At 41.4% G+C, this 27628-nt stretch overlaps 1 protein-coding gene across 2 annotated transcripts in view; it reads left to right on the top strand.

Annotated features, from left to right (window-relative positions):
* The first annotated feature begins 5952 nt into the window (after positions 1-5952).
* LOC127571744 (profilin-2-like) overlaps positions 5953-27628 on the top strand; it is a 33451-nt gene continuing 11775 nt past the window's right edge. For both annotated transcript variants that reach the window (XM_052018403.1, XM_052018405.1), the window contains exons 1-2: positions 5953-6403; positions 24843-25035. In XM_052018403.1, the coding sequence (XP_051874363.1) occupies positions 6272-6403; positions 24843-25035 (325 nt within the window). In that variant the 5' untranslated portion in view covers positions 5953-6271. The remainder of the gene's footprint in view (positions 6404-24842; positions 25036-27628) is intronic.

Here is a 27628-nt window from a genome sequence, read left to right as displayed (position 1 = left end):
ATGAAACACTGAAAGTCAAAAAGAAAACTGCAGATGTAGGAAATCTGAAATAAACACAGAAAATGCTAGAAATGTTCAGCAGGTCAGGCAGCATCCGTGGAAAGAGAAACAGAGTTAACGTTACAGGTCAAAAACTCTTCTTCATTGTTATTGGACATTCTGATAAAGTTCCACACGATCCTGGACAAAGCAGCCTACTTTAGGCACTCAATCCACCATTCTAAACATCCAGTGCACTTGTACAATCGACAAATTATGTGCAGAGACTCACGAATATTTCTTTCAAAATGCTCCCAAACCCATGACCTCTACCTAAATGGGCAAGGAAGTCAGGCAAATTGAAAGCCAACCAAGTTCCCCCTCCAAATCACATACCACTCTGAAATAGATTGCCCTCCTTTCACCACTGCTGGATCAGAATCCTGGAACAACCTCCCTAAAAACACATTGGGAGTACCTTTCCCATACATAATTTTGCAGAACGTAGAAGGTTGCTCAGTGTTGTCTTCTCAAGGACCGTTTGTAATGTACTGTGCCACTGCTGCAAAAAGCTAATTTTCATGGCACTTATATCCTGTGTATGTATGGCTTAACTTGAAATTGGACTTGGACTATTACGAATAGTCAGTGAATGCTCACCTTGGCAATGCTGTCTACATGAATTAAAAATTAAAAATGCTTTAAGTTACAGCTACAATGTACTTTTCATATCCCAATGATTACCTGATGTACGACTTTAATCTTTATGAGGTACTTCTGAAGTGTTTTCCTGGAGCAAAGGAGGCTGAGGGGTGACTTAATAGAGGTATATAAAATTAATGAGAGGCATAGATAGTTGGAATTTTTTTTAAGGACCTTAAATTTTTAGGGATTTTTTTCCCCATGGTAGGGATATTGAAAACAAGAGGACATAGGTTAAGGTGAAAGGAAGGAGTTTTAGGGAAGATCTGAGGGATTTTTTTGTAAATAGTTGATATCTGGAATGTGCTGTCAGAGGTGGTGGTGGAATCAAACATTATGTTGAGGAGGCACTTGGACAGAGACTTACCATTAGGCATACCATCCTAATGCAGGCAAATAGGATTAGTGTAGGCGAGCAAAAAGGTTGGCATGGACATAGTGGGCCGAAGGGCCTACTTCTGTGCTGTATGACGCTGACTCTACGTAGTCACTGTTGTAATGTAGGAAACAATGGGTCACTGCACAAAATATAATTTGGTTAGCAACAGAATGCCTATTGACCTATTGCAGATTATTTTTTGAAAGGATTTATTAGCTACATATTTGACATTAGTCCACATTTTCTCCCCTCACAGGGTAACAATGGAAGCTCTCCTATGCATGCAGAAGTCACACTGACCAATCGGAACTGAAATTTGTGGCCTTCACTACAGCCCCCATTGTTTGCAGTAGAGGAGAATTAAATAGTTGTGTCCCAGTGTAGAAACATGCACTGCTTTATTAAAGCTTCTAGATTTACAGATCACCACAGAAATCATATTTTCATAATGCTGTAGCATATTGAAACAAAAAAAATAGATTTTTCAGGATTATCATAATTCATTTCTTTTTAATGATAGAAAATTGATTACCGAGTAAAAGAAATGGCTTAAAGTTCCTTTTAAACCAAAAACTATCAAATCTTACACAATCTGCAAAAGTAAAAAGTTACAGTACTCCAAAATTAATAGAATGTATAAAATACCCTGAGCCCTTACAGACCTCATAAGGCGCCATATAATAGCAACTGTGATCATTTCTTTTTTGGGCGGAGAGGCTATTTCTGCCTTCTTTTCTCCCCCAAATTTCTTTGACTCTTTCTTGTTACGTTTCCGTAATAAGGAAAGGCATTGGAAACAGTTGCTTGCAATTTTAACGGAAGAAGTCAAAATAATTTCCGACAAACTTTTCAAAAAATATTTCCAAACATCGATGGAGGGTTCTTTGTCGGAGTTGCATCGTTTCCATTGCATGTACGTTGCTGAAAGGCTTCGTCTGAGAACTGCAATCCGTTCTGAACCGTGTGGATGAGGGGGATGGGAGATCAGACGAGCCTTGTCTCATTTAATGTATTATTTATCGTTCTCCTACATCGGGGGGGGGGGTGGGGGGGGTGGAAGTGTGTAGAATAAAGTCTGGCGATTGAAAAAAGGTTGCGTTGTCGTACAATGCCGCACCGAAGTGCAGAAGCTTTTCTTTTGCAATCAGCTGGTTAAATTCCAACCGGATAATCCAATGCATTGTTTCGCGCACGTGGATTGTGTGACGATTCCAGCCCCGTTGCACAAAAAAAGTGTTTGGAGAAAGGAAATTAAGTCGCTTATGTTCTTGTTTGTACGTGTCCAATGTGCGGGTTATGCGACAGTAAATGGACCTTATAAAATCATCTGAAACTAAAAGGGTTGCGGGGCTTTTTTTGCAAAGAATATATGCATAAAGTAGCCTCAACATATGCAAAAGAATATACATAGAGTAGCCTCAAACGTTTGCAAAGAATAGATGCATAGAGTAGCCTCAAGCATTTGCAAAATAATACATTTATTTATATAACACAAAGCATGCAATCAATATGACTCTTTCCTATATTTAGTGCAAAAATAGGGAATGCGTCCAATTAGCAGTCAGACGCGTGCACCGTTCCCTGTATTAACTTGAAGCAAACAAATCGGTTTCTACCTTTTCTCCCCCCTTCCCCCACCCACCCCTCCACCTTGCTTTTGCATTTCAGCCACTTACCGTTACCAGGGCCGCGGGAGCGCGCCCGCGTGACTCAGCACACTGACGTTATCCACCACCAAAAGGGGAAACAAAAAAAGAAATTCTTCCGCCTCTGCAGCGAGTCCCTCTCCCCGCTTGGAAATCACGTTTCTCTCAATCTCTGCAGATGCAGCGTAATTAAACGCTCCAGCCTTAAAAGAAATTATTAGCGACGAGTTCATTTGTCTGTGGCTTTGATGCATGACATCAACTTCTCGTCTCGCTCATTCAAAAAAAATAACGGCACATTCCTAGACAATTTAGCCTTTCAATCTATCTACTGCTAGGGGCATGGAAATGACTATGCCCTGTTTAATACCTATAGTTCACATTTACAAGGTAGCCTGTTCTGACAATTCAGTTAAAATATAGGGTATTGTTAATAGATAATAGCAAACATAAATTAGTGGTTTTGATATCAATATTTGTAGGAAGCATTCCATTACTAAATGTGCATGTGAGTATATATGATAGTTCTGCAGTTTGTTAAGATTCATCCTGTGACCACAATTACATTTGAGGGTGAGAATCCAAGTGGCACATGTTTTAAGACAAATGGACTAGGAAAATTAATTGTTCTTAACATAAGAGCAAGCTATTTTATTGATTATACATTTGCTGAGAAGTACATGCAGGACACTGCAAAACAGGCATACAATTAAATACACTGCACATCTTTGAAGAGCTTCTAAACATCTAATTTACAAAGTGTGGAAGACCAGAAACAAATTTCATATTCAGTAACTGTAGGTAAATGTGTAATTGCACCATGTGTTATGATAATATATTGTGATATGTAATTTCCACTGAACAGTTTCAATTTTTTTGTTTGGTTAAAATGTATACACTCATCATGATTTGCTTATTTCCAGTGCACCATGAAACCAAATATACCACTTGAACTGATAAGCTCACCTGTAAAACAAGTTAATATTATCAGGAAATATTTCCATATTTTAAGAAATGGCACCATAAGGATATTACTCAATAGTTGATGCATTAATGTAATTTCCAATTGAAGTTAAAGATGCAACATTTTCTTTAGAATTCAGACAGTGTGTAAAATTGCCCAGGTATGTCCTATTCAGGAAAAGTAGGGCAAATCTCATCTAGCTAATTACTGCCCAATCATCAGCAAAGAGATGGAACATGTCATCAACAATGCTCGTCAAACTTAGTCACCAATAACCTACTCACCAATATCCTGGAAATCACGATTGACTAGAAACTCAACTCAACCATCTATATAAAAACAATGATACATGAGCAAGTCAAAAGATGAGTATCCTGTGGCAGGTGACTCAATTCACGAACACCCAAAACCTTCCGACTATCTACAAGGCTCAAGCACGATGGAGTACTCTCCACTTGCCTGGACGAGTGCAAGTCCAACAACTTTCAAGAAGCTTGCCACATTCCTGGACAAAGCATTCGCTTGATTGACACCCCACCAACCACCCTAAACATTCATTCCCTCCACCACTGGCGCAAAGCAGCTGCTGTGTGTACCATCTACAGAACGGATCACAGTTACTTGCCAAGGTTACTCTGACAGCATCTCCCAAACCTGCAGCCTCTACCATCAAGAAGAATGAAGGCAGCAGGTGCATGAGAACCCTAGAGGTTGCACAGACCATCCTAATATGGAACTGTATTACCCATCCTTCATTGCTGCTGGGTCTAAATCCTGGAATTTCCTACACAACAGCAATGATAAGATCTTTATTAGTCACATGAATATCGAAACACACAGTGAAATGCATCTTTTGCGTAGTGTTCTGGGGGCAGCCCGCAAGTGTCGCCACACTTCCAGCGCCAACACAGCGTGCCCACAACTTCCTAACCCGTACGTCTTTGGAATGTGGGAGGAAACCGGAGCACCCGGAGGAAACCCACGCAGACACGGGGAGAATGTACAAACCCCTTACGGACAGCGGCTGGAATTGAACCCGTGTCGCAGGCACTGTAAAGTGTTACACTAATCGCTACACTTTGGAGTTCCTTCACTCAAATGACTACAGCAGCTCAAGAATGCTGCTTACCACCACCTTCTCAAGGGCAATCAGAGGTGGCCAATAAATGCTGGCCTTGCAGGTGATGTCCATTCTCTGAAAAATGGTTGAAAAAATAATCTGAATAACTTTATTGAAGTGTGGAATAACACAAATGATTGACCTACAGTGCAATTCTTTTCATTCAAATACCATCCTTCTAATAAATTATTAAGCAAAATACCTTTTTGTGTATTATGCATCTAGCAATGTTTGTTCATATTACAAGTTATGAATGAGTAGCAAAATACTATTGCCTCTTGTAATTATTTGCAAAAAGTTGTTGAAAAAATGCTAAATGTTCATCATCGCTGGTTCTTTATGTATCACAATTGAAAATTAATTCAGAAAATGAAGATAGAAATAATTAAGATATTTATAGGTTCAGTTGTCTGTAGCTAGTTCCATTAATTAGAATCCACATATACTTATGCAGAGTTAATCCTTTTTTTGTTTTAACATCAGGAAGGTATTGTAGTAAATGGTTACAAAGGAGCTCATGTCCATAAAATATTGTATTTTTATAATGAGTTTTACTATTGCCAACAATCACGATTATAAACAATGCTCTACATATGATACACATTAGCAGATGGTTGCGGTAAAAGAAGAAATTGCTTGAATTATGGTTGGATCAACCCCTAATTGTTTCATTATGATAAATACCCACAAGAGAGGGAGGGAGTGGGAAGAAATTCACTTGTTACACCTGTATTCTTTAATGAAACATTTAGCAGGAATGTTTAATAATTGTTAAGTCCAATTGCTGAATATTTTTTGCCTGCACGTACAACATTGCAGTGCAATGGTACTGGATGATGATAAACGTTTTAGGTGACATTAAGTTGAAATAATGAAGAGAGAAACGTTGGTTAGATCGAAGCCGAATACGTATCGTTGTCTACAATGCGGCATTGCAATGTGTTTTCTCCTCCGGATGCCACATCAGTGAAAGTTGTTGCTGCCGCCACCGCCGCCGCCACCACCACCACCGAGCCGGGCGTCCTCTGTCCCCGCGCGCTCCCGCGCCCTCCACCTGCGCGCGCTCCCCGGGACACGCGCGCGGCCGCCCCGGCGTCGCCGGCCGCGCGCGCCGCGCTACCCCCCCCCCCCCCCCTTCTCTCTCCACCCCCTCCCCCTTCCTGTCTCGGCTCATTTTAACCGACAGCCGAGCCCACCCTCGTCCCACAGACCCAGCGATAGCGGCGGCCGGCGGTAGCAGCGAGAAAAAGCGCGGGGGGAGGAATTAAAAAAAAGACCCTTTCTTTTAAAACAAATAAAAAAAAATCCCCTCAGGTTTCTGTTGGTAGTTTTATTGCGGCCCACCCCTTTTTTTTTACCTCACACACTCACACCTCACCACCCCATCATCCGTCGGCTGGGAGGCTCTGCCTGCCCGTTATTATCCGAGCAGCCGAGAGAAGGCGAGCCTGTGTGCGGGAAGAGCGGCGACAGGGGCGATTATGGCTGGCTGGAACGGTTATGTCGATAACCTGATGGCCGATGGAAACTGCCAGGACTCCGCCGTGGTCGGCTACACCGACGCCAAGTACGTGTGGGCAGCGTCGCCCGGAGGCACCTTCTCGGTGGTCACGGTAAGAAATAAAGCGGGGGGAGGATAACAAAAAAAAACCGGGCCCCGACGGAGCAATTTTATAAAATCTCTCAATAAAAAAAATTAAATCTCAATAAAAGATATTAAATCACCTCAATATCACGTCGTCTTCCTTCCTTCGTGATTTTTCCTTTTCGTTGTTAATTTTTTTTGAAGGGAAAAACGTTATTTTTTTGAGGTAGATTTTCGACACAGGCGGGTAAAATCTGGAGATTTTTTTTCTCTGGTTTCCCCCTTTCCCCCCCTCCTCCCCCCCACCCCCCCACTAGTGGCTGGATTGGGGGGTATTTTTAATCTTTTTTGTTTGGTGTAAAGGTGTGAGGGGGATTTTTTTTGTTAGTGGGGGGTGGTTGTTCATTGGGGAAGGGAGGGCGAAGTTGGCGGTCGCTGCCGCCCCCCGGCTCCCGCCGCCATCACGCCGACCGCGACGAGCGACTCAGGGCTGCAAGATGGCGCCGGCTTCCCCCCCCCCCCCTTCCTTCACACCCCGGCTTCTTCCCCCCCCCCTTCCTTACACCCCAATCTCCACCCCCCCCAACCCCTTCACTTCCTTCACACCCCGGCTTCTCTTTCCCCCTCCTTCACACCTCTGCTCCCCAACACCTCCTTAACCCCGCCCGTCCCCCAAACAACAGCCCAGGACCCCCACCTCGCCCTCCAGAAAAAACCCACCTTCCTCCCCTCCATCGACCGGTTTGCAAACCCCAAGGTGAACTGAACAATTGTTTCTCCTCGTTGCATTAATTTGTTTTATTTTTTGAGGGGGGGTGGTAGGTAATCGTATGTTCTTATTTTCCAATACCTGAATGTACCCTGTTTATAACATTTGCAAAAGAAAAGGGATTATTCATTACTTTTCTGCAGCAAGGAGGTTTTTTCTTCTGTTCCTCCCCAGTGCAAGGCAGATTAGCGGTCCTGATGGAAAATTCCAGAGAACTTGCTGTGTGTGGCCAGCCCATCGTCTTCAATCAGAAGATCTCCGCCCGTTAAATTCCTTTTAAACCGCTCAAATGCAGCATTTTTATTATGCAGGCAATGCTCTTTTCTCCCCGTTTTGCCAACTTTTTTTTGTTTTATTGCATATTTGAGTTCTTTTAAAATTTTACTGCCCTTTTAATCCTGCAGAAAGGTCGATAAAAGAAGGAAAAAGCTGTCCTTATTATTCCCAAATCCAAAGGGAAATTGTATTGGCCGATCAAGCCTTTATTTTTACATTAAAAAGAGCCTTGTACCCATTGGAGGTCTCGAGTAAATTGATCACTTTCGGGGCAGGTCATTTGTATAAAGTAGTGTATCAGACTTTCCCTAGAGCATGCAGAGGTTTGCTTCAATTCGAATTTGTAGTTATGCAAATATATTTGGGGGGAAAAAAAGTCAGGGCTCATTTGAGCCTGACCTTTTTTTGCTGAGTCCTAATCTTTGCTCGTACGAAATTGCTATTTGTAACAAATTGCTGAGTAATGAAACTGTCTAGGAATCGGTCTTTGTGCTGTCGATGCCTTTAGTGCAGCTAATAATTTCCTTCCTCTTGTGGTTTTTGTCTGAAAATGTTGATTCTTTTCCCCTTTGCCTTCAGGCCTGTGTGGCATGACTCTGCAATTCAGTTAAACTGTGGTGGGAGGGCGCTATCTTCCATATCAGGGAACCGGCACAAATTTTCCCAAAAAAAGAGTTGGTGCCTTGAAATCAATCAACAGACGAATCCCAGCTTCAATTTAACTTTTATTACTTTTTTGCTGTCAAAATATCTTGAATTTTAAAATTATAATTTTCATGTATAAATTTGTGGAAAAGCACATTTCAAATTGCCTTTAGGGTTTTGTGATAAACAGGATTGTTGTGACTGATTCCAGTTATGGAAAGTATAGGGATCATTGAATCGCACCAAATATGGTAAAGCCAAAGCTTAACATGAGGTATTTTGTGCTTCCAGTAGGAAGAGCTACCAAGCTTCCTTGTTGAGGTTTCCTTCAGTGAAGAATGATTCTTAAATGTACTTTTCATCTCAGGTGTTTTTCAACAAGAGAGTTGATATCCCTTATGTAATCTTAACAGGCTTTGTGGAACATTGTAGCCTCCTGGAAGATATCATTGAGACTTCACACACATTTGGGTGCAGTTTGGTTCTGATATTGCTGTTTGTGTATCTTGTTTTGTGTTTCAGCTACATTTCCCAACTCCATTTTGTTTTCTCAATTGGGTGCTCACAAATGTTCTCACTTTTGCCATGATCCTGGAAGGAAGTATTCACAATTGTAAAAAGTTGTAGATGTAAAAAGTTGCATTTTCAAGATAATCTAGTTGTCTAATGCCAGTAATTGCACCATGATTGGTAAGTTAAACTTTAGCTTGTGTTGAAAATACAACTTTACTGCAACTTCTTAACTACTTACTAAACTTGATTAAAGTATATGATCAACATTATTGCAAGTGGTGAGTACAGGAGTGGTCTCTTGATGGTTACTCAATTGAGCTGTTCAGATCTGGTGTATTGATTTTCAAATTGAAGCATTTGGTAAACTGCAACTGCAATTAAATAGTTGATTATTTGATCTAAAGGAAATGGGAAATTCAGGTAAGTCAGCATCTGTGGGGAGAAATACGTTTCTGGTAGATCTCTCAACAGAACTTTACAGATTTTTCAGCTTTTCTTTGTAGCATTGGTCACTTGCCCTGGTGTTTGCTACAAATGTGAGTCCAGTGATTGGTGACCTATTCACCATGCTTTTTATCTTTTAATCTAGTTCCATTAGCTTTTCCTCAGTGTACTGGAGCACTCTGTTCTATGGCTGAAGAACTAAATTTAAAATCTTCATGATAGTGACCCTTAAACTGTAAAGGTATTTATTTTGCCATTGTGAAGTTTTGTGGTGGAATCTTGGGAGGATGGGCTGTAGTATGGCTATAAAGCTAGTCTATTTTTAATGTGAAGCACAATTCAAAGGTGTGATTGGATATAACCTTGAGGTGGGACAGGGTTGCAGGTAAAGATTTTTCAGTTGAAATACAGATTCATTAACAAGTGAGACTTGTCTTTAGCTTAAAGCTACTTTGTGATCTTTTGGAGAAAGTGGAAGAATGGTCAAAATTAAGTTGTAACTAACACATTCTTGCAGCAAGATGTGAACCACCTTTGATGCACCAGTAACCTAATTTGTCCATCACTAGTAAACAGCCATTGTGAATTGACCTTTTAAAATGTCTTTATTAGTCACATGTACATCGAAACACACAGTGAAATGCATCTTTGCATAGTGTTTTGGGGGCAGCCTGCAAGTGTCGCCGTGCTTCTGGCACCAACATAGCATGCCACAACTTCCTAATCCTTACATCTTTTGAATGTGGGAGGAAACTGGAGCACCCAGAGGAAACCACACAGTCGTGGGGAGAACATACAAAATCCTTACAGACAGTGGCCGGAATTGAACACAGGTTGCTGGCACTGTAATAGTGTTGCACAACTGCTACGTGTAGATTTAAAAATTCAAAATCACATAAACAACTGCAGAAAATTACTTGGCCTCTTCATTTCATCTCCCTCTATATGAATACTCCAACCAATAATCATTGTAGCTTTTGATCTTGCAACTTCTCATTTCAATCAATTTCCTTATGGTATGGGAAGGGGCATTCAGCCCATTGTGTACACTATTTCTAAGAGCATTCCCATCTATCCATTCCTATACTTAGTTCCCTTTAATCTATTCTCTCTCAGATGCTCATCAACTCCCTCTAATCCTGCCACCCACCTACACTAGGGTAATTTTACAGTAGCTAATTAACCTACTGACCAGCAAGTCTTTTGGGTTGTGGGAGGAAATCAGGAAACTTCACACAGCACCAGAGGTCAGAATTTAACTGGGGCTGCTGTTGCTGTGTGTGAGCAGCTTTACTGCACAACCCAATCGCCTTCCTGTGCAGAATTTAAGAACAAGGTAGAGAAGCAGATGTGGGCTGTACAGATCCTCAAGCCAACTGTCATTCATAAAATTATGGAGAACCCTTTGTCTTTAGTTTAATATCCCACCTCTTCCTGATTTCCTGTTGGTCTCTGCCTTGAATATACTGAAATGTTCATTCATAGCCCTGGAGATAGAAATTTACAAAAATGTCTAACCTTCTGAGCAAAGAACTTTCTCCTCTCTCACTACCAGATGGAAGATCCTTTTATCCTAAGACTATATCCCTCACAACAGTACTACGTCCTCCAAACAGGAAAGTCTCTCAATCTCTAAACAGTCCCATTAAGAAATCTTCACTCATTTTGAGTATGACCAGTCTTGCTCGGTCTGCTCAAAAGGTAATTGATCTATGGATCCATTCAAGTGAATTTCTGCTTTTAGCTTGCTTTTTGGTGCCATTACTTCCACAGCAGTTGATTTGCTCAGGTGTCTAGCAGTTCTCTTTTAGTGACCTTGCCTTAAGTAAAAGCTTTGATCCCTTACTGATTCAGAATTTATCTTTGGACTTGAAGGTATAAACCAAACAATGCAGTCTTGAACATTCTTTCAGATGCATATTATCCATTCTTTTCCAGATCTGGATGGTTCACCTAGGCATTTTGGGTTTGACTTTCTTCTGTCAAAACTACCAATCCTGGTATGCAAAGAAAATCCCTGATGACTTTCCCCCCAGAATCTTGGATGCCACTCCTCTCCTATCTCCACCTTCACTTCCCAATGGTATGAGAGTTCATGGACTACCTCTGTCACTAAATTGGACTATCTGTTGGGTGTCCTGTCTCCAAACCCATCTTTTAGTTTTTCTAGCATTTTGTTTGATGTGAAACCTACCTCTTACAGTTTTGACCAATTTCCTACAAAACACACTGTCCAACTTCCCTCTCCTGGCTGTCATTTTAAATCTTAATTACTGATCCATTCTCTTTTGCATGAGCACAGAAAATATTGTTGGATTAGATCACTTTGCTTCTCAAGCCTGCCAGACTATCAAATGTCATTGTTGATCTGTCCCAAGCCTCAACTGTTCTGTGCCAGTTCCACATAAGCACCCCATTCCCTAATCTTTCAAACATTAATCTACTACCTCTACATACTTGTCTCCATGACCTATGGGATAGAATTGCATGGATTTGCCTGGCTCAGAAACTCCTATATACCTCAGCTGTAAATAACCATCCCTTTGTAACTATGTCATCTTGTTTGAGACTCTACCACAAGTGGAAACATCTCAACATCTACATTGTACCCTGTAGATCTGTATTTTAGTAAGAACCCCCTCATATAAATTCAAAGTATTCGGATTTAATGTTTTTTAGCTGTTTATGACGGGACAGCCCCCTCATCCCAAGAGTTAGCCTCATGAATCTTTGCCTCCTTTGTTGTATAAACTTTAAGGGATCTAAAACTGCATAAAGTATTGCAGGTGTGGTCTCGAGACTGCCCTGTACTATTGTTACAATACCACTCCAACCTTTGTGCAATAAAAAACAATATTGAATTTGCTGCCTTGATTACTTGCTACACCTGCATGTTAACTTTTTATTTGGTGCACAGGAACATGTAGATTCCTCTATACTCCATTTAGGTAATCTGCCTTTTGGTTCCTCTGAACTGTATGACCTTACACTTTCCTATATTAAGCTCCGTTTTGTTAAGTTTTCATCCACTTGGTCAACTTATCAGTAACCTGCTACAGAGTCCAAATATCCTCATCACGGTATGGCCTCCTGCCATTTTAGTGCGATCAGCAAACTTGGACACCAAGTACTCTGCCCTCTCCAAGTTATTTTGCATTTATAAAATTAAATTCTTTGTAACTTAATGAAGAAAACTTCATGTCATTTGGGGATAGATGGGGGTGTTAGTGGGGGCAAAGTATCTTCTTTAATGTTTAAAAGTGAAGAAAATGGAGTCATTGCAATTATCCTATCATTAGAGAATCTTGAACTTCCTGGATGTGGTGGTAAGATACTGAAATCCCTATTGAATTCAAAATGGTAGTGTGAGCTGTAGCATGTTTGAAGAATATTTCTGGATGGCCACCAAAAGCTGTGAGTGAGTATACAGAAGCTGCTCTAACTGACCTGCTTTTCAATCTCCTCCTGCCTATTGTGAGCCAGATCCACAAGCTGATACTTTCCCATTCCTTGACATCTTTGATTAGGGATTGTTTCTTGGACTTAAAATTAAATTGATATTGGTGGTTTGCAGCGCGAGTACAAATTTCTACCACCCTGTGTGTGTGTGTGAATGTTTCTTGACCTTGCTTCAGAAGGATCTCGATCCAATTTTCGGATTATTTCACTAGTCCTAGACTCTAGACCTATCTGTTCATTCCCTTTGTATGGTAGTTATACTTGATGCTTCCAGTGCTACCTATCCTGATGTCATGGGCAAGGTTTCATATGAAGCTTTCAATCCCATCATTCTAACCATTTTATGGTTTGTGGTATGGTACCAACGCAGATCCTTGAGGGACATTGCAAGTCATGCTCCACCAATTTGAATAGTTGTACCCTTTTCTAACTCTCCCCTGTTTTAAGTGTTGCAAGCTTGCAGTCCCATACCAGAAGCTTCAGGTCTAAACTTCTTTCGAAAGTCTATAATTAAAAAAATAATCTGGGTATTTCCCTGTCTAGACAACCTGGGTGGAAATGTATTCGGATGCATCAATCTAGATCTACCCATCATAAATCCATGCTAATTCTCATCAGTTGAGTTTTCAATCATACTATAATTGCATTAATTTTCTGACAAATGTTGGGATGACTGGTTTATAATCTGGTTTCTTCCCCTTGCCTTTTTAAATAGTTTTCCAATTGAGGGAATTATTCCAAAATTGAGAGCTTTGGAAGGCTAAGGGTAGAGCAATCTGCATTGTTACTGAATGGATTGATCCAAGGTGCTTTTGAGTGCTTTGGACCTGAACATGCTTGACATCTGGTGAGTGGGTCTATAGACAGCTGTTGGCCAGCTGCTGTACATGAGCATTGCCTTCTGGACTTCCAGACATGTGGCCTGCAGCATGAAGTCTGGAATGAACTTGAAATTAGATGTTTGTGCCTAACTCTGTTCTGCCCTTGAACTTGTGAGTCCAGGGGTATGTAATGAGTTGCTGAGTGAGGGGCAGATGCACTTTGTCCATCTCAGTTTAATACCAATTATGGCCGATACATGTAGCATAGGCCCATTCATTTGAATTGGCTGTTGATCAAACACCAGAATCTGCACCAATTTTTGCAATGTTTTGTATTTGTTTCTGAATACATTCTAGGATCTTGACAAGTGGAGCTCCTGTCATTTAGGAATATGCGTGTTATTTTTAAAACTCTTGCCACTTCATTAGATAGAAATCGCCTTTGCACAAAGCTCAATCTTGGTAAACGGTTTCATTTTTTTCCTCTTTTTAGGAAACTATTTAATTGCTATTAAATACATTAGGCTGGTAACTAAATCTGGCTCCAAATTATTTCCTTGTTCTTGAACATGGTGTTCACACAATAAAATCCGAAACAAAGTTTATTACCTTTCAGGTTTAAGTACGTCTGCTTATCTAATTCTATATGAAAACTAACATTCCTTCCTAAAGCTATGTTGCTCTTGCTACACCCTTGCCTAACTGCTGGACTTTGCAAAATGCAGTATGCATGTGCAGATTTTTAAACTCAATGTGCATCTCCCACTAAAGTATTAAGTTGTTTGCTAACTGTGGTAACTACTGTCTGCATATGCCTTGGCAAATTCACCATCATGAACTTACTTCATCCTTTATTACCAATGTTATTTGTGTATCACTTCCCTCTTCCTGCAAAGCTTATCTGCTATATTATTTTCCTTATCCTGACAGCTTTGTCTCAGTAATTGCTCATCCATTCAGCATTTGTGCCTGAAGTTTATTCTTTGTACTTGAGCAAAAGATGCTTATTTTGTCTTTCTGGGATATTTTATTTGGACATTTATTTTTCCTGCTATGTAGTGATAGGGTGGGAGACAAATAGGCTGCTTTGTCCTGGATGGCATAAGCTTGTGTTGGAGTCGTTTATCCAGGTAAGTACAAAGTATTCAGTTACTCTGACTTGCCTTTTGTAGATGGTGACTAGGTGAATCACTCAGTGCAGCATACCCAGCCTCTGGCTTACTTCTATAGGTGTAGTGGTTGTGGCCAGTCCAGTTGAGGTTTTTGGAGAATGGTGACACTAATGAATTGTCACTTATCAGCCCATGGCTCCGTGTTGCATAGGTCTTGTTGCACACTGACAGGACCTGCTTCATTTGCTGAGATTTGTAAATGGGATTGAACATTTCCACTTGCATTGGAACAGATCATTGAAGGTCTAGAGCGAACTGTCCTGATGCTCTTATACCAATGCCCTGTCCTAAGTATCAGTCTCTAATTTGCATGAGTAATCTAATGTATTCCTTCTAGTTGAAATATTTTTTAGATTAGGAGAACCTTTCCTCATAATATCTCATGTTTCTGATTTATAGGTTCTAATGTTAAATTTAATGACGTTCAGCTAGGTAAATCAGTGTATTTTGTCAGTGTGGCTGCAGTGTGCCTCTACATAATGCTCTGCAGTTAATTGCCAAAGTTACTCATGTAACATTCAAACATACAGCCTCTACCATTAGAAGGACAAGGCAGAACATGCTTATGAGCAATATCACCTGTAGGTTCTGCACCATCCTAACTTGGAACTTCATTATCCCTTTTTCTCATTGCTGAGTCTAAATCCTAAAATGCTTTTTCAGCACTGAGGATACCATTTCCACTCTACAGCAGTTCAAAAAGGTGCCTAACCACCATCATCTGCAAGTGGGATGATTAAGTCCTTTTGTTTTTAAAAGTGATGCCCATTTCCTGTGAATATACCCTTCATCAAGTTACTATATTGGTAACAAAGTATAGAAGTCTATAGTACAACTTGACTGGCTCTCTGGGAGTGAGAGTGGTAGTGGAGGGAAGAGTTAAATAAGGATAGAACATGTATACCATGAATGGTAAGTGCTCTAAGGAGTATTGAGGAGCAAAGAGACCCTGTGTACAAGTCCAAATATCCTGAAGCTGGCAGCACAGGTGGATGGGTGGCAAAGAAGTCATATAGGATGCCTCATTAGCTAGAACATAGAATACAAGTGTAGGGAGGTTTTGGTTCAACTTTAGAAAACTAGTTATGCCACAACTGGAATATTGTTTGTGGTTCTGATCACCACACTAGATGAGATGTGATTTCACTGGAGAAGATGCAGAGGGAATTCCCAAGGGTGCTGCCTGAGGTGGAATGTTTCAGTTATGAGAAGAGATTATATAGGCTGGGTTTGGCTTCCTTGGAGCAGGGGGTGGGGTGAGACCCTGATAGAGTTGTACATAATTATGAGGGGGATAGATAGTAAGAAATGCTTCCCCATGATGGATGCTAAATGTCGGAGGACGTAGGTTGAAGGAGAGGTGTAAGGCTTAAAGAGGTTCTGAGGAAGAATTTCTTTTGCACCTGAGGGTTATTGCAATCTGGTGCACATTCCTTGAGAGGTAAAGGCGGTTATGCTCAACATTTAAGACTGGATCAAGTGCTGGTAAATGGGATTAGTAGAGATAGGTACCTGATTAGCATAGATTTTTCCATATGTTTCCTGCTGTTCCTTACTGTTCACATAATTAATACGAAGTATAGTGTCTTGGTAAATTCAAGTTCTGCACTGCAAAAATTGAGGAAAAAAGCATCCACTGTTAATCACCAGCTAAGACACGTTTAGTATTATTCTAATAGCATGTCTAATGGCTTTTCCCATTACTGTTGAAGTTGGCTGACTCTAACCAAAGATTATAGCTGAGTTGTAGGGCCTTATTCAAATTTCCAATGAGGATTATTTCCTTTGGGTTCAGTTAGGTGGCCCATGTTAGCATTAAGCTGGTGCTCTGCACAAGAACCTGAAGCAATGTAGCTGAGAAGATTTCTTTCATGTGTTTACTTGAAGTACTAGAATTTGCATTTATTATTCATCAGAGCTGGGTACGTGTGCCAGCTGTTTTCCAGTATGGCAGAATATAGCACACTGGGGAATCTAGTACAGGCTGTAATCACTTTGTGCTCATACCAAGTAAGTATTGAGAGTATTGCATAGTGGTGGTGACGATCTACATTAAAATGGAATGGTGGGTGAAGTTGTGGTGACTGAACTCATTAACCAGTTTGTCCTCTTGATTACATTCGTCTCTTCCAATTGTCTAGTGTATTTAGTCTGACTTCACTGCCTGACTTTTGCAGGCAGAGAATGAGCTATTAATTCCAGGACTAGGTGGTCAGAGGGCCATTGTTTATTGGTCCTTTTATCCCATGTCTGAAGTCCCTTCCATCTAACCTCTATTTGTCTGGTATTTTCAATAAAACTTCTGTGCAAAAACTAAGCCTCTTCTTCACTGAAGATTATGAAAGTGTAGAAGGCAAATGATAGGTCATTCTTTTGATCTATTGATTGGATGACAAGTAAATATGCAGTATAAAATAAGTTGCTTATTAGCTATATTTTCATAATCTGAACTGCAGAATTAGATTTTTGGAAGGGGAGTTAAGTTGCATTTATGTGATGAGTTTTTGTTTTGTTTTTAAAGTGCCTCAGAGCTAATGGAATTTTCTTGAAGTTTAGTCACTTGTGACCTCTGGAACTGTGCCAACCAGGTCTTGAGATTAATGACAAAACTGTTTATCCTTCAACATTACTAAAACATTGATCAAGACACTAGGAGAATCTTTCCATCTTAAAGTTCTGCTTTGGTTTTTGTCCACTGAAGTGGATGCATGTACCAAAAAAGGATACCCTGAGCATGCCACAATTCTAAGCACTGCATTGAAGTGTTGGATGAAATAATGTAATCAAAAGGGGGAGACAGTATGATACCTCTGAACCAGTTCAGAGATTGTACCAATCTGTGTGAATTTGTTTATTTTAGTGGGCTACTAAATTTTTTTTCTTACCATTTAGGATCATTGAAACTTGACTATTGAAATAGTTGTAAGATTATGCCCATGTTATAACCTAATGCAGAGTTTCATGTGGAGAATGTAAACATCTGAAGTTCAATTTGGCTATCCAATGGTTTGAAGAGTATTTTAAAATTAAAAGTAGAAGTTGATAGTAAGGGATATCTATATTTTGTTTTCACCTTGTTTTGATCCTTGGTTTTCATATGTGCCCATTTATCTTTCTTGAGGGAACAGTTGCTATGATAATTCTCCATTCTTTACCATGCAAGGGGCATCTTGGGAGTAGAGCATAATAGAACATTCATTTGACTGGTACTTCATGTTGAGGCTATTGAAAAGATGCAAAGGAGTGCTTTATCCAAGAATGTAAGTGTGTAGTTTTCTTGCACATAGCAAGAAATGTTTCAACATTATTTTCATCATTCACAACCTGAAGCACAAGTTGGTCTAATTTCAACAGTTGTTAACCTTGTGTTTATTATATACTTTTCTAGTAATTTTGTAAACTGTGAAATGAGCCAACTTGTTAACCTAAGTTTAATGCATGGCATTAGAAAGATTGAATTTATGGAACTGAACCATTGACCTTTTCCAAGAGCAAAAAGCTGCTAGAGTAACTCAATGGGTTGAGCAGCATCTGTGTGGTGGGGGGGGGGGGGGGGGGGGGGGTGCTGAGAAACTGGGAGGAATTGTTGACATTTTCGGTTGAGTCCCTATATCAGAACTGAGTGCAGAGGGAAGTATAAACAGGAAAGTGGAAAGTGTGAGACAGGTAGACCAAGGGGGTGAAGGATGATGGTCAGATGGAGCCAGGGGAGGGTGAAGATGGAGACGGCTGAGCCATTGCTGATTCCCATTGTTCCCACTTATCACCCCTCCAGCAGCTGTCTTCACCTTCACCCTCTCCTTCCCCTACTTTTTTCCCTTTTGTCTGCTGCCAACTTTCACCTACCCACCTCTTTCTCCTAACTCTACCCCTCCCCACCTGGCTCCATCAGTCAGTTGTCATTCACCCCACTTATATACTAGCTCTTGTCTCACCCCTCCCCCTGATTTAAACAGGCTATCTTCCCTCTGGGCTCTCAGTCCTGATGCTGGGTCTCAATCTGAAGTACTAGCAATTCTTTCCACTCCTCTCTCCATCCCACACCCAGAGGGGGCATAAAGGAAGGGGGAAGTGCAAAGCTGAACTAATATTATGGATGATGACTAATATAGATTGAGAAATAGTTACCTGAAGTGCTAGAATTCAATATTGAGTCCATGTGGAAAATGAGCTGCTGTTCCTCGAGCTTGCTTTGGGCGTCACTGGGACAGAACAAGAGGCCACAGACCGACAGGTCATGCTGGGATGGAGCATTAAAGTGGTAGGCAGTGGGAAGCTTGGGTGCCCCAGTGGGCTGATGCAGGTGCTAATGCAAAGTGATCACCCAGTCTGTTTGGTTTCTCCATATAGAGTGCACCATATTGTGAATGCTGAATGCAATACACCAGATTGAAAGAATAGCAAATAAATCTCTGCTTCACATGGAAAGACTGTTTGGGTCCTTGGATGGTGGGAAGAGATGAAAGGATATTGCCTGTGGTTGCAAGGGAAATTGCTGTAAGAAGGGGTGGTTGGTGGGAATGAAAGAGTGGACCAGGGAGTCACAAAGCAAACAGTCCTTGCAACATGCTGAAAAAGGAAGATATCTGTTGGTGGAATCTCTTTTGAAGGTGGCAGAAATTGTGAAGAATGATCTGTTGAATGTGGAGGATGGTGGGGTTGGAAGATGAGGACCAGGGGGATTCTCTCCTTGTTCTGTCCTGGGGATGAGAGTAGAGGCACAGGAAATGTATGAGATGCAGTCAAGGGGTTTGTTAACAATATTAGAGGGAAGCTGCAGTTCAGGAAGACATTGTGGAGACACCTGTATGGGAAGTATCATTGACATAAATATGACTGAGATGCTAAATTTGTTTATTATTGTCACGTGTACTGAGGTACAGTGGAAAAACTTCACTTTGCATGCCATCATACAGATTACTTCATTACAACAGTGCATTGGGGAAAAAATAAACTCCCCACCTACTATGGTGGGATTGAACTGGAATAGCTCTTGCAGAAGATAGGATGGGATGAAGAGTAGTCAAGATAGCTATGGGAGTTAATAGGCTTGTATTGGATGTTAGTAGCTAGCCATCTCCTGAGATAGACACCGATCCAGAAAAGAAAGGAAAGTCGGTCAGAAGGTGAGGGTAGGGTGGAAATAGGCAGCAAAAATAATGAAACTGTTCTGTATGAGTGCAGGAGGCAGACCAATAAAGTCATCAATGTACTGGTAAAGAGTTGAGGGTGTATTCCTGGGTACAAATGAAACAGTTCCATGTATCCAGTTTTTTTTTAAATGGCAGGCATAGTTTGGGCCCATGCAAGTGCCCATAGCTGCACCTTTGATCTGGAGAAAGTGAGTGGAGTTGAAGGAGAGGTTGTTCAATGTCAGTTCAAGTTCAGGCACGTATGTGTTGGTCGAGGGGAACTAATTGTGCCTCTGCTCAAGGAAGAAGTGGAGGACCCTCATCAATCCAGATGTGGCATGGAGATGTATAGAGATTATGGTAAAGATGAGTATGGTACCAGGGAATTGGAAACTGTCAAAATGGCAGAGAGCATCAGCGGTAGCTTGTTATAACAATCAACTAGACATGTCTACATGGTTTGCGATGACCTGTGTGGCTTTGACTGTACTACTTGGCCAAGCTGGACCTAGAGCCTTCTAGGTATTTAACCATCATTGGTGGCAAATTTTGTTTGTTTTTAAACTGGGCTTGATCTGTTTTATGCAACTTCATTTGGTATAATATCTATGAAAGATTTGATTTGGAATAGTATCACTGACGAGTCTTGTGCTCTTCAGTGGGTATATGAAGACATTCACATGGTTTGAAATAGTAGTCTGTCGACAGGAAAATTGGTAAAGCCATTAGCAACTGGCATAAACTGAGACTCAATGAACTAGTTTGTAGGAAAAGGCAGAAGTGGGACATTAAAGATAAAACATACAACACCCAAGATCACAAGCACAAGCTTCATTACTTGGAGCCACGCATTCTACCCCTGCTCCATGATATGTAAATAATGTATGTGAAATTGCATTTAAGTTAATTTGGTAATGAAGTAGTTGTTACTGTGTTACTGAATTACCTTGGAAAATACTGAGACAAAGCTGAGCCAAATGTCCTTTGAGTAGAATGAAACATTTTGCTGGTAATGTGCTATTTATGATGGGTTGAATCGTGCTTGATGTGGCCTGTTGCAAAGTGTAGGGTCATGCACATTCCTTCAGCTATACCTTGTGACCCTGCATGTCCAAAGCTTGATAACTGGCTGCTGTGGTCACTTTGCAAATATGCTTCAAGTGGATTTTGAAGCCCTGGAGTTCCCCGATCATGTCAGTTTAAACTAAAAAAGATATTGAACTGTTTTCCATGATTGTGGTAAGTAGAGACATTTAAAACTGTTGAGATGTTTAAGTGATAGAAATTTAAAGACAGTAGGATAAAGTGTATGTATGTGTACACGATATATACCTATCAGCACTTTGAGATTAGTGACCATCATTCAGATGATAACCATCTCTGATATAAAGCAGAGGACCTGAATGCAAAGTGCATTCTACCCCTTGGCTCCTCATTCTTCTGCCCCTCTGTTGCCATGCATTGGAGATAATCTGACCCACAAAGAATTTGTGGGTGGTGGTCTCTACAGATCTGCTGGCAAAAAGTCTTCCTGATTTGAGCCATAACATTTGGTCTTGAACTGTCCATAGAACCATACAGCACAAAACAGGCCCTTTGGCCCACCATGTTGTGCCGTCCATCAAACCACCCTCACACTACCTAACCCCTTCCTCCCGCATATCCCCCTATCCCACACTCCTCCATATGCCTATCCAACAAGCTCTTGAACCTGTTCAATGTATCTGCCTCCACCACCACCCCAGGCAGTGCATTCCATTCACCAACCACTTTCTGGGTGAAAAACCTCCCCCTGACATCTTCCCCTGAACCTCCCACCCATAACCTTAAAGCCATGCCCTCTCGTCTTGAGCATTGGTGCCCTGGGAAGGAGGTGCTGACTGTCTACTCTATCTATTCCTCTCAGTATTTTATATACTTCTATCATGTCTCCTCTCATCCTCCTCCTTTCCAGTGAATAAAGCCCTAGCACCTTAAGCCTCTCCTCATATTCGATACTCTCTAATCCAGGCAGCATCCTGGTTAATCTCCTCTGCACCCTCTCCAACACCTCCACATCCTTCCTATAATGAGTTGACCAGAACTGAACACAGTACTCTAAGTGTGGTTTAACTAGAGTTTTGTAAAGCTGCATCATCACCTCGCGGCTCTTAAACTCAATCCCACGACTTATGAAAGCCAACATCCCATTGGCCTTCTTAACTGCTCTTTCCACCTGTGAGGCAACTTTCAATGAACTGTGAATATGAACCCCCAGATTCCTCTGCTCCTCCACACTGCCAAATACCTTGCCATTCACCCAGTACTCTGCCCTGGAGTTCATCCTTCCAAAGTGTACCACCTCACACTTCTCTGGATTGAACTCCATCTGCCACTTGTCAGCCCAGCTCTGCATCCTATCAATATCCCTCTGTAAGCTCCGACAGCCCTCCACACTATCCACAACACCGCCTATCTTAGTGTCATCCGCAAACTTACTAACCCAGCCCTCCACCCCCTCATCTAAGTCATCTATAAATATCACAAAAAGTAGAGGTCCCAGAACCGATCCCTGCGGGACACCACTAGTCACTGCCTTCCAATCCGAGGGCACTCCTTCCATCACAACCCTCTGCTTTCTACATGCAAGCCAATTCCTAATCCACACAGCCAAGCTTCCTTGGATCCCTTGGCCTCTGACCTTCTGAAGAAGCCTACCATGAGGAACCTTATCAAACGCCTTACTAAAATCCATGTAAACCACATCCACCGCACTGTCCTCATCAATCTTCTTGGTCACCTCCTCAAAGAACTCTATCGGGCTTGTGAGGCAAGATCTTCCCTTCACAAAGCCATGCTGGCTGTCCCCAATCAGTCCATGATTCTCAAGGTGTTCATAAATCCTATCCCTTAGAATCCTTTCTAACAGCTTACTCACCACAGACGTGAGACTCACCGGTCTATAATTCCCTGGCCTATCCATCCAGAAAAATTTTGTTAAATTGTCAAAACCATTTTCTTAGAGGACTGTTGAACAGGAGTTTCTGAAGGGGTAGGGTGGGTTCAAAAATTTTGAGGTTCTATCTTACAGGATAGATGCATTCATTGTATCTTTAGTGAATTGCGAAGTGGACTTGGTGATAATTACAGGTAAATGCTGGGCACTGTACTTAAGAGTTTGAATGTGCAGTGGATTCCAAGGAGCCCAAAACCATTGGGGAAGTCTACGTAATCATTTGATCAAAATGAATATTGAATGTCACAGAGCAATTGAAGCTTCCCTTTAGTGGAATTTGACAAATTATATGAAAAGCAGCCATTTTAGTTAGTTTGGCTTGGTTAGCAGGCAATTGAGTACAAGACCAATCTTTGATATAGTCCAATGTAATACAAAGTTCATCTTTTAGATAAGTCATTAGCCACAGCCTATCTACCTTTGAGGTTGTGGAATTTGAAAATTGGGCTTTGTTCTGTCAAAACTGGATCAAATAGTCTTTCCAGCAACAGTTTTCCTGCATATTACCACATTTGTCTAAGTTCATTTAGAAGGAAACTTTGGAGAATTCTAAAGCTGTGTCGTTGTACAATAATTGCTTTGACCTGCAATGTTGGCAGTTAAGTGTGCATATATTTTTCTAATTTGACAACTGTACTGGCCTGTGGTAGTTTGACTACTGTTCTTTGCCTATGATCCCTAATTTTCACATCTTTAAAATGTATATCTGGAATAAAATATCGAAAGTGTAGAGCCCGTCAAATATTCCAGTGTATAAATTAAATTTTTAAACTGTCTAGTTAGCTGATCTGCAGTGTTTATTCTTCAACATTGAGAATGATAGATATTCAGGAATGTTTACATTTTAGTTAGTTATCCTTTGTCCAGGGTGGATCTGTTTTTCTGTTTGGAGACCATATTTATCTTGGTGATTTCACTGCAGTAGTGGGGAAGGATGGACAAAGGAGCCTTGGCCAGATCTTGCAGTTCTAAACAGGTGATTGTGGAAGGTCAGATGTCAGTAACAATATCAATGGGCTTAAAATCAACATTCCTTTGGTGAACTTGAAGGATGATGTGATGTAAAAGCCAAACTATTCAGTTTTAAAGGATATTGCTTGGTTAACCACTTTAACTTCAAATGATAACTGCTTCATGAATGTTGATCTGTTTCTGGCATGGATTTAGATGCATGGGGTTCTGATTGAATAGTCGTGATGCAGCACAGAAACGAGGCCCTTTGCCCACTGAGTAAGCCATCAAGCACCCATTTACACTAATCCCATTTTTATTCTTCCCTCATTCCTATTGACTTGTCTCCATACTAAAGGTAATTTAGTGGCCAATAAACCTACCAATCCACACATCATTTGGAACATGGGGGCTGGGAATCCACAAAGTCACAGGGAGAATGTGCTAATACCATACGTACAGTTCTGGAGGTCAGGATTTAACCTGGGTTTGTGGCACTGTGAGGCAGCAGTTGTACTGGAAAACTTCAAAAAGGCAACTTTGGGTTGCAGTTGTCAATTATGCTTTGTCAAATTAAATTGTAAAGCAGTTCAGGTTTTCAAAATTTTGGGTCTAGAGAGCATTTTGAAGGACATGCTTGCTAAAGAGGAATGTCTGGCATAATTGCAATGTGCAGATCTGATACTTATGCTAACAATTTATTGGAGGACTGCCTTCTGGTAGAATGGGTTACTTGCATTGTAGTTTTTCGCTACTCAGTGTGGCTGGTTGTTACTATTCATGAGTTCTGTGAATGTGTTATGATATTTGAGCTCACCTTTTGGGATGTTGGGTCTGGTTTATTGTAGTATCTGGATGTTAATTTTAACCAAATTCTGCACCTTTTGCATTTTTGCTTACTTATCACCTAAAGCTTGCATTTGAGTTGACTAGATTGCCTGGAATGTTTATTGGCTATAAGAGGATCTCCCAAACCTATTATTTTCTGCCATATTCCAAGGGTGATTATTTTGGTTCTGACTTTCTTTCCATTCTTTCTGCCTGTGGACCCACCCATTCTCTTAAGTTATTTATTTTGTAACTGTTTTCTCCCTTGCCCTGCTTCTTCCTCTTCCCCAGCCCCCCCCCCCCCCCAAAAAGTTCGAAAACTAGATTTTTGTAATTTGTGGGTTATGAAAGGTTAATGTAAAATTTTAGACATAATGTGTGTTGCCTGTTGTAGTGTGACTCAAATCAAGTTTGTGCACACAGAGCAGTATAAGCTATTAACACTTAAATTTTCTTCAACAGCCTCCAGAAATAGATGTGCTGGTTGGAAAGGATCGTCAGAGTTTCTTCACCAATGGCTTGGTCCTGGGTGGAAGGAAATGCTCCGTTATCAGAGATAGCCTGTTTGTTGATGGTGACTGCACAATGGACATCAGGACAAAGAGCCAAGCTGGAGAACCAACATACAATGTTTCTGTAGGCAGAGCTGGCAAAAGTAAGTAGTACAGATCCAATGTATCGGAGTTGTCCACCTGGTTGATTACTGAACCTCAAGGTATTGCTGCTTAAATTTCATTTTGAAGGTAGTGTGGAATTTCATTAACATCTTTATGTAAAAAGAGCATAGTGATGTAAAGGATGAGGGAAAAGTGATCTAGTAGTTTTTACCATTCTACTGATAATACAAGTAATTTCATCAAGTTTAACTTCCTTTCCCTCTGAAATAAGGGAAGCTTTCTAGATTTGTTTTCTGTACAGAAGTTAATTTTAGTTTTGTCAGAGCTATTCATTTTGCACAATAAAAGCAATACTGATGGCCAAAAAGCTAACAATTACCAATATTCTTATCTCCTATTATAATTAAAACTAACCATACAGTAGCCTGAATGTTACTAGGTTTTTCCATCTGTTCTTTGGCAGTCTGTAATCATTTACTTGCAATGCAGTGAGTATTTTGCATGCATATCCAAACATGGAAGTCATGACCTTCCTGACATTCATAAGGTGGAATCAGGCACTAGTTTTGCCATTGGACTCCGCACTGTAACTATAGTACTGGGGTACAGGACTAGTGTGTACCAGTCTGACACTAACTGTTTTGGTATTGGTATATTATTGTCACTTGTACCGAGGTACAGTGTAAAACTTGTCTTGCATACCGATCATACAGGTCAATTCGTTACACGGTGCAGTTACATTGGGCTAGTACAGAGTGCATTGATGTAGTGCGGGTAAAAACAATAACAGTACAGAGTAAAGTGTCACAGCTACAGAGAGAGTGCAATGCAATAAAGTGCAAGGTCACAACAAGGTAGATCGTGAGGTCACAGTCCATCTCACTGTATAAGGCAACCATTCAATAGTCTTATCACAGTGGGGTAGAAGCTGTCCTTAAGTCTGGTGGTACATGCCCTCAGGCTCCTGTATCTTCTACCTGATGGAAGAGGGGAGAAGAAAGAATGACCTGGGTGGGTGGGGTCTTTGATTATGCTGGCTGCTTCACCAAGACAGCGAGAGGTAAATAGAGTCCAAGGAGGGGAGGCTGGTTTCTGTGATTTGCTGGGCTGTGTCCACAACTCTCTGCAGTTTTTTGCAGTCCTGGGCAGAGCAGTTGCCACACCAAGCCATGGTGCATCCAGATAAGATGCTTTCTATGGTGCTTCAATAGAAGTTGGTGAGAGTCAAAGGGGACAAACCAAATTTCTTTAGCCTCCTGAGGAAGTAGAGGTGCTGGTGAGCTTTCTTGGCTGTGGCATCTACGTGATTTGACCAGGACAGGCTGTTAGTGATGTTCACTCCCAGGAATTTGAAGCTCTCAACCCTCTTGACCTCAGCACTGTTGATGTAGACAGGTGCATGTACACCGCCCCCTTTCCTGATGTCAATGACCAGCTCTTGACATTGACATTGAGGGCAAGGTTGTTGTCATGACACCATTTCACTAAGCTCTCTATCTCCTTCCTGTACTCCCGACTCATTGCCGTTTGAGATGCAGCCTACAATGGTGATATCATCTGCAAACTTGTAGATGGAATAAGAGCAGCATCTGGCCACACAGTCATGAGTGTATAGGGAGTAGAGGGCTGAGGACACAGCCTTGTGGGGCACCAGTGCTGAGAATAATCGTGCCGGAGGTATTGCTGCCTATCCTCACTGATTATGGTCTGTTGGTTAGAAAGTCAAGGATCCAGTTACGGAGGGAGGTGTTGAGTCCTAGGTCTTGGAGTTTGGTGACAAGTTTGCTTGGGATTATAGTATTGAAGGCAGAGCTGTAGTCAATAAATAATAGTCTAACGTAGGTGTCTTTACTGTCCAGATGCTCCAGAGCTGAGTGTAGGGCCAGGGAGATGGCATCTGCTGTGGACCTGTTTCGGCGATAAGCGAATTGCAATGGGTTCAGGTTGTCTGGTAGGCTGGAATTTATGCGTGCCAAGACCAACCTCTCAAAGCACTTCATGATGGTGGATGTCAGAGCCATTGGTCGGTAGTCATTGAGGCACGTTACCTTGTTTTTCTTCGGTACCGGGATGATAGTGGTCATCTTAAAACAGGTGGGAACCTGAGATTGAAGCAGGGAGAGGTTAAATATGTCCGCAAATACTACTGCCAGCTGATCAGCACAAGATCTGAGCACACGGCCAGGGACACCATCTGAACCACATGCTTTCCTCGTATTCACTCTCTGGAAGACTGATCTTACGTCTTCAACAGTGATCATAGGTTCGATTGCATTTGAGGCTGCTAGGGCGGGTGGTGACAGTCCACTCCCCTTCTGTTCAAAACACGCATAGAATGCGTTAAGTTCATCAGGAAGGGATGCACTGTTGTTAACTATGCAGCCCGACTTCGTCTTGTAGCCTGTTATGGCATGTAAGCCCCGCCATAGCTGATGGCTGGTCTGGAACTCTATCTTGAGTCTGTATTACCTCTTGGCATCCCTGATAACTTTCCAAAGGTCACATCTGGATTTCTTGTACAGATCAGGATCACCAGATTTGTGTGCAGCAGTCCTCGCCTTCAGTAGGGAGTGGATCTCCTGGTTCATCCATGGTTCCCTGTTTGGGAACACCCGTATTGTCCTCTGGTAC

Source organism: Pristis pectinata, chromosome 6 (genome assembly GCF_009764475.1).
Source record: "Pristis pectinata isolate sPriPec2 chromosome 6, sPriPec2.1.pri, whole genome shotgun sequence".
Classification (NCBI taxonomy): Eukaryota; Metazoa; Chordata; class Chondrichthyes; order Rhinopristiformes; family Pristidae; genus Pristis; species Pristis pectinata.
Note: the sequence above shows the minus strand (reverse complement) of the source record. Positions and strands in the feature narration are given on the sequence as shown.